This window comes from Salminus brasiliensis, chromosome 1 (genome assembly GCF_030463535.1).
Source record: "Salminus brasiliensis chromosome 1, fSalBra1.hap2, whole genome shotgun sequence".
Taxonomy (NCBI): Eukaryota; Metazoa; Chordata; class Actinopteri; order Characiformes; family Bryconidae; genus Salminus; species Salminus brasiliensis.
In genome coordinates this window covers 1001147-1012251 of record NC_132878.1, presented here as the reverse complement: position 1 = coordinate 1012251, position 11105 = coordinate 1001147, and the positions used below count along the sequence as shown (strand labels likewise).

At 44.8% G+C, this 11105-nt stretch overlaps 1 protein-coding gene across 1 annotated transcript in view; it reads left to right on the top strand.

The window, feature by feature from the left end:
- Window positions 1-8173, top strand: part of rps6ka3a (ribosomal protein S6 kinase a, polypeptide 3a) — a 22831-nt gene extending 14658 nt beyond the window's left edge. The window contains exons 10-22 of the mRNA XM_072689824.1: window positions 360-430; window positions 1138-1226; window positions 1325-1389; window positions 1549-1651; window positions 1978-2108; window positions 2186-2305; window positions 2431-2520; window positions 2831-2989; window positions 3571-3732; window positions 3880-3956; window positions 5184-5301; window positions 7022-7162; window positions 7473-8173. Of these exons, the coding sequence (XP_072545925.1) occupies window positions 360-430; window positions 1138-1226; window positions 1325-1389; window positions 1549-1651; window positions 1978-2108; window positions 2186-2305; window positions 2431-2520; window positions 2831-2989; window positions 3571-3732; window positions 3880-3956; window positions 5184-5301; window positions 7022-7162; window positions 7473-7595 (1449 nt within the window). The 3' untranslated portion in view covers window positions 7596-8173. The remainder of the gene's footprint in view (window positions 1-359; window positions 431-1137; window positions 1227-1324; window positions 1390-1548; window positions 1652-1977; window positions 2109-2185; window positions 2306-2430; window positions 2521-2830; window positions 2990-3570; window positions 3733-3879; window positions 3957-5183; window positions 5302-7021; window positions 7163-7472) is intronic.
- The last annotated feature ends 2932 nt before the right edge of the window (window positions 8174-11105 follow it).

The following is an 11105-nucleotide window of genomic DNA, read 5'->3' as shown; positions in this document are numbered from 1 at the left end:
TTTAACCCTACGGTGAAGAACAGCTCTAGCAGATCTCCCGTCTGCTCTGCTGAATTATTTATTCATCTTCTCTGTGTTGAATGTGTTTAGTTTAGGATTGTTGTTTGTTTGTTGGTTTGTTTGTTTGTTTATTATCTTTTCTCTGTAATGTGAATCTACAGTTGTTCTTTATACTGTATCAGACATTCTTTTTTGATTGGACCAATAGAAACGCTCCAAGATGACCTGGATTAAAATCTTGTCTGTTGAAAGTTCAGAAGTTGTTTCCTGCTGCTGTGCAGCTGCTGTCCTGCCGGCCGTGATGACCGGTGTGTGTGTTGGTGTTGACGCTGCTGATGGGTCTGTGTGTCTCTCCACAGTTTGAAATGCTGACCGGAATGCTGCCCTTTCAGGGGAGAGACCGTAAAGACACGATGACCATGATCCTAAAGTGAGTCCTGAAGATCCTGCTGTGACTCTCCACCGCTCTACTATCTAATGCGCTCACCTGCTGCCCGTCCCGCTGCCCGTCCCGCTGCCCGTCCCGCTGCCCGTCCCGCTGTGCTTTGTTCTGAGCGCTCAGTGCTGCTCTATAAAGCTCCGTCCCTTCACAGCTCACTCTCCCGTGATTGGGACACGCCGCCCTGAAACTGACCTAGTGATGATCATAGCTGTAGGACATCCGGGACGGCTTTACTGTTTATCATAGTAGATACTAAATAATTCACAGTGGAGACTGAATAATTTATAGTGGATGCTGAATAATTCACTGGAAACTAAATAATTCACAGTGGAGACTGAATAATTCATAGTGGATGCTGAATAATTCACAGTGGAGACTGAATAATTCATAGTGGATGCTGAATAATTCACTGGAAACTAAATAATTCACAGTGGAGACTGAATAATTCATAGTGGATGCTGAATAATTCACAGTGGAGACTGAATAATTCATAGTAGATGCTGAATAATTCACAGTGGAAACTGAATAATTCACAGTGGAGACTGAATAATTCACAGTGGAGACTAAATAATTCATAGTGGATGCTGAATAAGGGAATTGTAAAATGCACATGGTTGTAATGTATATGAAGAGGATAATAATACATACTGGTTTTGAGTGTAAGTGGTGTAAGTTGTTTTCCTGTGTTGTTGCAGGGCCAAGCTGGGCATGCCTCAGTTCCTTAGCTCTGATGCTCAGTCTCTGCTCCGAAATCTCTTTAAGAGGAACCCTGGGAACCGGCTCGGTAAGAGCTCTATGTACAGAAGCAGGGGTGCTGTATTAGAGGAGGGGTTTCAGTATCGGGTCTGTCTGGATTCGCTGTAACTCTGATGCTCTGTTTAGGAGCTGGACCTGACGGAGTCGAGGAGATCAAGAGACACCCGTTCTTCTCCACCATCGACTGGAACGTAAGTGTTTGTTTTTCAGCACACACAACTACTGAACACATTACTTTCATGTCCTACATAATTCATAGTAGATACTGAATAATTCGTAATGGATTCTGAATAATTCATAGTGGATGCTGAATAGAGGAGTGAGTGATTTCTGTGGTGCTGTTTCTATAGAAACTGTTTCGTAGAGAGGTGAACCCGCCCTTTAAACCTGCCAGCGGTCGTCCGGACGATACTTTATACTTCGACAGTGAATTCACCGCTAAAACTCCGCGAGGTGAGGAGATGATTTCTGTAAATCTGTTCATCTGTGATCGTTTAACAAAGATAACCGTTTTTATTATCTATTATAAAATAGTTATCTAGAACGTGGACTGAAGTACGCTAGCATAGCTAAAACAGTAGCACCAGTCCTGTACGTTGGTCAGTGTTTGTGCCCTGCTGTTAGCTCCCGTGCTAACTGCTGGGGTATGAGCTTACATTACGTGTTAGCTACATTAGCCTTGTAGCTTCACTGTACATACGTTGTATACGACATATATATATATATATATATGATGTGTGTGTGTGTGTGTGTGTGTGTGTGTGTGTGTGTGTGTGTAGACTCCCCTGGCGTCCCCCCTAGTGCGAATGCCCACCAGCTCTTCAGGGGCTTCAGCTTTGTAGCAACCGGAGCAGAGGAGGAGACCCAGCCTCCAATCCAGACTAACTTCAGCATCAGCTCTGTGTTACAGGTGCGTGCACAGGCCCCCTTCACACACACACACACACACACACACATACTTACACTACACATTGTGTGTGTTCACAGCATCGCACTACGGTGCAGTTCACTGATGCGTACGACGTGAAGGAGGATATAGGGGTGGGCTCGTACTCCATCTGCAAACGCTGCATCCACAAGACCACCAGCATGGAGTATGCTGTTAAAGTAAGAAACACACAGACGCTCCGTTTCAGTAAAACCACATCATTACTGACCATTAACAGTACCTGAACCCTGTTATTGATGACTGACTGACTGACTGATTGATTGTGTTGATTGGTTGGTTGTAGATCATCAATAAAGAGAAGAGAGACCCAGCGGAGGAGGTGGAGATTCTGCTGAGATATGGCCAGCACCCCAACATCATCACACTGAAGGATGTGAGTGTGTGTGTGTGTGTGTGTGTGTGTGTGTGTGTGTGTGTGTGTGTAGGTGTATGATGACGGGTAGGTGGTGTATCTGGTGTTGGAGCTGATGGAGTGTGTGTGTGTGTATGATGACGGGTAGGTGGTGTATCTGGTGTTGGAGCTGATGGAGTGTGTGTGTGTGTATGATGACGGGTAGGTGGTGTATCTGGTGTTGGAGCTGATGAAGGGGGTGTGTGTGTGTGTGTGTGTGTAGGTGTATGATGACGGGCGGGCGGTGTATCTGGTGACAGAGCTGATGAAGGGGGTGTGTGTGTGTGTGTAGGTGTATGATGACGGGCGGGCGGTGTATCTGGTGACGGAGCTGATGAAGGGTGGAGAGCTGCTGGATAAGATCCTGAGGCAGAAGTTCTTCTCCGAGAGGGAGGCCAGCGCTGTTCTGCACACCATCACCAAAACTGTGGAGTACCTGCACGTACAAGGGGTGAGATACAGATGTTTCTATGGTTACGCTACACCTGACGTGGTTAATCCACTTCTGTGTTCAGGTTATTGTACACCCATCTCCATAGTTACGCTACACCCCTCTCCCTTTGTTAAACTACACTTGTACCCATTGTCACTCTCTATTCCTGTCTGTAGTTCTACACCTGTGTGCATGGTGTCATGGTTACAATACATCCATCTCCATGGTTACATCACCTCCATCCCCGCGGTTGGGTCGCCTCCATCACCACCACCTTAGTCATCATAGCAATCACTTAGCAAAGCTACAGCAACCGCATAGAAAGTACCTAGCAACAACTAAGCAGCGCCATAGCAAAACTGTAACTCTATCAACACCTCAGCAACCATATAGCAACATTATAGCAACCACCTAACAACACCAGCACCAAGCAAGTACCTGGTCTAAACCATGTGGTCACCCTAGTGAGCACATAGCAACGGCCAACCGGCTGCCTAAACGTCGGGAACTCCCCTCTTCTGGTTATATAGGAGTCTCGAATGGTAATTATTGATTATATGGTGCGTGATTGATCTCTGATTGTGCTGATCGGGCTGCAGGTGGTGCACCGGGACCTGAAGCCCAGTAATATCCTGTATGTGGACGAGTCTGGAAACCCAGAGTCCATCCGGATCTGCGACTTCGGCTTCGCTAAACAGCTCAGAGCGGAAAATGGCCTGCTGATGACCCCCTGCTACACTGCTAACTTTGTCGCACCTGAGGTAAACACACACACACACACACATACACATACACACACACACACACACACACTGTAGTTGCTGGTGCAATGTTGCATGTTAATTTACTTGTTTGTCTATTAAATTGTGTGTGTGTGTGTGTGTGTGTGTGTGTGAACCCCCCCCCAGGTATTGAAGAAGCAGGGCTATGATGCAGCGTGTGATATCTGGAGTCTGGGTGTGCTGCTTTACACCATGCTAACAGGGTACAACCCCCACACACACCCACCATCCCACCCACCAGGTTTTTAAAACGAGATTGTCTACCATAGCAACACCCTAGCAACCACTAAGCAACTACATAACAACCACTCTGCAACACCACAGCAACCACCCAAGATACAAACAGCCACCTAGCAACACTATACTAGGAACTACATAGCAACCTGATGCTATCCTCCTAGTGTACAGTTGTAGTAACTGCTTGACAAAGAAAACACTACGCAACCGTCTCGCAACATCACAGCAACCCAAACTCACTGCCATCAGGATGTGTCCGAACCCGTCTTGCTTCAGCACCGCAGGAGCTTCGAGGATAAGCAGCGCACTGACTGTTGAAGTGCAGAGGGTAGAAGAGTGATAGCCAAAGGTGTGAAAAGTATTGACACTCATTCCTCAGGTAGAAGTGAGTGGAGATACGAGGTTTTAAAAGACTTCTATAGAAGCTGAAGTATCAACTGAAGCTTTTTACTCCAGTAAAAGTGTAAAAGTACTGGTTTCAGAACCACTTCAAGTAGAAAAGTAAAAGTAATGGAAGGAAAACAAAGGCTGAAAGCTTAGGCCGCACCACAGGGGTCTATAGTGCACTACCCCCCCCCCCCTCCCCAAAACCCCATTTCTCTAAAAGTCATAATGAGGAGAATGATCTATTAAAATGTTGATGTTAAAAATGTTGGGCTGCACTAGGCTCCTGTTTCAGCTGCAGATCTGCCCATTGAAAATGAAGCATTTCAGTAATATCAGCTCTATTAAAGGAGCGTCTCTGTGCTCTACTGAGCATCAACATGAGCTTCATGGAGGAAAATATGAGGAGTCGTTGTCTAGAAGTTCTGTAAAGCTGCAGAAAGTCAGACTTCAGAGGCGTGTGATCAATAAGCTTTATTGGAGTGTAAATGTGGGGCTCAGTCGGGACGTTTCACTGCAGCTCTCTTGAGTCTCTGCCACGGACACAGTCTTCATACTAGACTACAGACGTCTGCTGTGAGCTGCTGGAGAGTGACGGGACGTGTGCAGGTGTGATGGATCTCTTATAATCCAATAGGGAGTCAGAATAATAGATGTTGGGAGAAGTTAAGGGAGCTGGACAGTTTGCAGGACCCCTTTAGCAGCACAGGGGGTCGTGTCAGATTTGGTGGGAAAAACCAAGAAAACTGAACTCTGTGTGACTGGGCCTTCAGGTCTGATCTGGAGAACCTGTGTTTGTCCTCTTTCAGCTTCACTCCGTTCGCTAATGGTCCTGAGGACACACCAGAGGAGATCCTGGCTCGCATCGGCAGCGGCAAATTCAAACTAACTGGAGGATACTGGAACTCCGTGTCCAATGAGGCTAAGGTCCCTGCTCTTCTACCTCTCTATCTCTCTCTATCTCTCTCTCTCTCTCTCTATTACTGTCCTGTTTTCTCACACAATTAGGGCCAGAAATATTTGGACACAGTGATCCTCATGATTTGGGCTCTGCATGCCACCACAGCTGAGATGCAGTTGAAGGGCAGACTTTCAGCTTTAACCTAATTAGGAGCCTCCTCATTCCAGGGGCTCAGAAGTATTTGGACAAACTGTCTTTACCAGGTTTCCTCCTTTGTGATGCTCTGGGCAGTGGCACATGCAGCCTGAGGCAAACAAGGCAGATAATTGTCCAATTACCTTTGGTCCCTTGAAAAAGAGGCAGCTACATAATAAAGGGCCGTCATTCCTAAACCCTCCTCCAATCAGGCACTATGTGTTTTGGTAAACAGCTAAAATGATACAACCTGTGTCACTGTCCAAATATTTCTGTATATTCTAACTGTATATTAAATTAACCAAGTTTCACACAAGCTGATCAGTCCACTGGCCTGATGTTGGTCTGCCCCCTCTGACCGTAAACATGGCTACAGTAAACTAACTGGAATATGACCGTTTGCTCATTTTACAGTTTACTATTAATTCAGTGAATTGAGCCCACTGGGCAGTAATGAATCAGAGTTTACTCATATTTAATATTAGATTTTTAGTAAACAAGTTTAGTAAATAATCAGTAAGTGTGTGTTCCAGTGTACAGTAGTGTGTCTGTACAGGATGTGGCTTGTTTACACTCACATCAGCTACAGTCTGATCAGGAGCACAGTGACCTGAGCTTAAGACTGTTCCTTATTTATTAGTAAATAAAATGTATTGATTATATGATATTAATATTAACCTGCTGGCGGACTGCTCGCATAACAATGCGCAAAAAGCCAGTGCTGCATTGATAGGCTGACAGTGGGCCTCCAGCTTTGCTTCCAGTCGGGCCACCAAAATTACAGCCACAGGGCCTCCAGCTTTACGGCCAGTGGGCCCCCAGCTTTGCCCTTAGTCAGGCCCCCAGCTTTGCCTCCAGTGGGCCCCCAGCTTTATCTCCAGATTTGCCTCCAGAGGGCCCCCAGCTTTGTCTTCAGCTTTGCCTCCAGTGGGCCTCCAGCTTTACGGCCAGAGGACCCCCAACTTTCTCTCCAGCTTTGCCCTTAGTCGGGCCTCCAGCTTTGCCTCCAGTGGGCCCCCAGCTTTGCCTCCTGCTTTGCCCTTAGTCGGGCCCCCAGCTTTATCTCCAGCTTTGCCTCCAGTGGGCCCCCAGCTTTATCTCCAGCTTTGCCTCCAGTGGGCCCCCAGCTTTATCTCCAGCTTTGCCTCCAGTGGGCCCCCAGCTTTATCTCCAGCTTTGCCTCCAGTGGGCCCCCAGCTTTATCTCTAGCTTTGCCTCCAGAGGGCCCCCAGCTTTGCCTCCTGCTTTGCCCTTAGTCAGGCCCCCAGCTTTATCTCCAGTTCTGCCTCCAGTTGGGCCTCCAGCTTTACGGCCAGAGGACCCCCAACTTTCTCTCCAGCTTTGCCTCTAGTCGGGCCTCCAGCTTTGCCTCCAGTGGGCCCCCAGCTTTGCCTCCGGCTTTGCCCTTAGTTGGGCCCCCAGCTTTGTCTCCAGATTTGCCTCCAGTGGGCCTCTGCTGCTCTTCCTCGTTACTTTAGTGTATCAGAAGGTTTGCCCTGAAGTTTCTGACCATTTGTAAACTTTCGTAACCTTTGACCTCTCTCTGTGCAGGACCTGGTGTCTAAGATGCTTCATGTTGACCCCCATCGGCGACTGACCGCAGGTCAGGTCCTGCGTCACCCCTGGATCGTCAACAAAGACCAGCTGCCCAAATTCCAGCTGACCCGGCAGGAAGCTCCACAGCTCGTGAAGGTATCAGCCAGATCCAGTCCAAACACACAGACGTACACTTAATACTACAGTTATTCTGTCATGTACAGTAAATTGACAAAAGTATTGGGACACTCATTGTTTCTTCTGAATTCGAGAACATTAAAAAGAGTTTATCCTGCTTATGTTGGAGTGTCCACAAACATTTGGACTTCATTTAGCCTTCACTGTAGTTCTGCTGTTGTTTGGGCCGTGAGGTGATGATGCCTGATCCAGGATTGGTGTGTGTGTGTGTGTGTGTGTGTGTGTGTGTGTGTGTGTGTGTGTGTGTGTGTGTGTGTGTGTGTTTCAGGAAGCGATGGCTGCCACGTTTTCCGCTCTGAACATGAATGTTTCCCCCATGCTGGAGCCGGTGGGCCGCTCCACGCTAGCCCAGCGCCGAGGGGTCAAGAAGCTGACCTCCACCGCTCTCTGACCGCCGACACACACCGCGGAGCTGCAGACCAAAGATTAACACAGATTTGTGTTTTTGTTTGTTTGTTTGTTTTGTTTGTTTTGTTCCAGCCTCTGCAGAAGAGGAAATCAGTCGCTCGTACAATCATTCCCGCCTCGGACGTCCGGAGCGTTTCTGCAAAGCTCTTAAAACAGATCTGAAATCAGTGTGTGTTCTTTTAGAAAACGAAATGCTCTAGAAATCTACTTTACGACGGAGCTGTGTGTGTGTGTGTGTGTGTGTGTGTGTGTGTGTGTGTGTGTGTGTGTGTGAGAGAGAGAGAGAGAGTCTGGGGTTTTATGCTGAAGAACCTGAGATATGTTTGTTGTTTTGGAAGCTGCAGACACTCCATACACAGATGACTCCTGTTCACTGATCTCCAGGAACAGTTCAGTGAAAAGTCAGAGCTTCAGCGTTGAGCTCTGAGCTCAGACTCGGCCGATCAGCCCGGACGGGTTTGGTAGGTGCGCCTCTGTAGTTCACAATGGGAGATGCTAGGCTAACTCTGCTCACAAACACTGGACTTGGACTGTCCCCAGTTTACTCATCTCTGTTTCCCCCCCCCCCCCCCCCCCCCCGCTATACAGGCAGCCAGTCAGAACACAGCTCATTTACATATACAGAACTGAGCTCTTCATGGTTGATCTCTGAGCCCAGATTTAGTCGATCAGTCGAGGTCGTGTTCGGGATCTGACGTTAGCTTCTTTAGTTTACAGCAGGAGATGCTAGGCTAACAATGCTAATAAACACTGAAATTAGGCGGTCACCAATTTCATGTGCCTGAAAGCTTTCAAAACCATTTCAAACTTATTCAGACATCTAATCTAAAACTGGAACTACACTGTCATCCTCAAAACACTCATCCATCTACCGGCTAATGATTGGTGACAGTCAAAGTCCAGTGTTTGTTAGCAACATTAGCCTAGCATCTCCTATTGTAAACTAAAGGGGCTCATGTCAGACACCGGACACGTCTCGACTGATGGACTGAATCTGGGCTCAGAGATCAGTCGTGGTCGTTGGTTTTTCTCTGATCTGCTCCTTTAAGACCAAGTCTGCTCGTGCTACAACCCTCTGATGCTAACAGTGCTACTCAGACGAGAGTCGGTCAGTGTTTGATTATATGATACTGTAGAATTTCAGTTTTGTTTATTATAGATGATTTATATATGTAGCGATTTACTCTTCACTCACATGTATGCGGAACAGCAGGTCCAGTCTTAGTGCTTCCATGGCAACGATGCAGTTTGTTCCCTGTTCGTACACGTTTCCGATAAAGTGCCACTCCAGGGTGATTGTACTGTACTGTATTTTCCAATGGCTGCAGCTGTGAACCTGAGCTCTACAGGCACATACACACTCTGTCCTACCGCAGGTTTCATGTGTTCCCTCAGAAAAAGTACCTTTAACCATTTCTGTCCTGAAATCTATCCGTAGTTCTCTTTATGGAGTTTTATTACTGATGTCTAACTACAGCAGGGATTTCTGAGAGTTTCTAAGAGCTCAAACAGCAGAAAATGTCGTGTTTATTGTGTTTAAACAAAAGTGCTAAACAAAAGAATCCATCCGAACGTCTTCAAGGGCCTGGAAATAAACACAACACCTAACCTCGTTCCCTCTGCACCCTGAGGGACCTTTAAAAGGAGTATACCAGCATCTCTGGACCTGGTCTCGATCTGCTGTGTCTGCGTTACACAGTCAGTTATCATCTACCATACTTGTTGTTTCTGAAAAGAAACTAAAAAAAAACAACAGAAAACATGTTAACCTTAAATATGCTTATAATGGAAGTCATTGGGCAGATTCTTTAAGGGAGTACTCCATCATTTTTCCTCTTAATGTCTGTCGGCTGTGTCTGTAGCTTACAGTTCATTACCACTGACCCTGATTTCAGTATGTTCCTTTCAACAGGAAACACATTAGCGTGAAACACTTACAGTGGGAGTCAGTGGGCAAATGCTCAGGTTGTGAGAAGATGTGTGAAATATGTTGATGTAGGACGCCTGGTTATTTTTGCTTCTTTTTTTGGGGGGGTATTTTTGGTGTGATTTGGTATCGCACTGATATCATGGAAATTAATTAACATATAATTTATGGCTCTTCATTTACGAACAGCTTTAAATAAGGAATTGACATTTTCTGTGCGAGTACACGCTTCACAAACACTTACTGTTAATAATGGTTAAAAGTCATTTTTGGCTTCCTGTGGTTCTCTGTTATTGGTGGGAAAAGGCAGAGCCTGTTAAATCTCCATTGTTATGCTGGAAATGAATTTACATATTTAATAAATCTATACTTGGTGTTTTAATATGTAAATTCACAGTTCACATAAACGCTTACCGGCATAACAGAGCATCTGCCCATTGCCCTCTGTTGTACGTTTGCTTCATGCTAACCTGCATTCTGTCTGTTTCTGAGTTCAGAGAAACCCGTTGAGATGATTTTCTGTGGGGACGGATGGTAAAGTACCGATACAGCAGATCGAGATCAGGATGAGAAATGTTGAAGTTTCCCTTTAACACTCCGCCCTCACTCTCCTCCTCGTCCCGTGTGTAAAGAATTAAAGGGAATCTGTGATTTGTGTTCATCAGGTTTGATACTATAGACTTTTCCAGTAAACACACTTTTTAAGAGAGACCATTCAGAATGTATTTTTGTACCAGTGTACAAACTCTTTTCTACTATGGTGTGTATGTGTGTGTGTGTGTGTCTGTGTGTGTGTGTGTGTGTGTGTGTGTGTGTGTGAAGATGCAGTTCACTGCTGGGTTTGGGATGGAGCTCCTGCTGTTGATTCCTTCATGTGCATCTGAAAGCAGTCTTATTACTACTTTAATGGGAAATCAAATGTTATTAATAACAGTTAATAAAATCCTTTAAGTAATTATCAGAATCGTCTGGTTTTTAATAAACTCTCTCTGCAGTTATTGACCAAGTACACAACACAATCTCTGTGTAGTTATGAGGATAATATAAACATCTGCAGTGTTTACATAAACATCACTACGATTTTGGTTTTTTTTATGTTTAGAAATTCTCATAAACTCATTTCAAAAATTATCTATAGATTATGTTAGTACTAGTTATTCTACATAGTTATTAAACATTTTAATATTTGTACTCTACATTAATAATTAAAAAATGAGTACTTTATTTTGCATTTATAACTTTTGTCTTGCTTTACTAATGTATTTCAAATATATTAGTACTTCTACTCTGCATTAATAATAGATTTTACAAATGTAAGTGTTATTACACATTTATTTATTTAACATATTTATAGGTCTTGCATTATTGAATGCATTAATTATTTCAAATGTTAATATTGTATAGTTTTATTTTGCATTGCTAATTTATTTAAAGTAAATAAATGCAGTTTGGTGTTATTAATTTAAAGATTTAATATTTTAGTCTGCATTAGTAAAATGTACAGTAATAATTTCATCATGCATTAATCTTGTCTAATGTAGTAAGTATTTTTATTCTTCAATAATT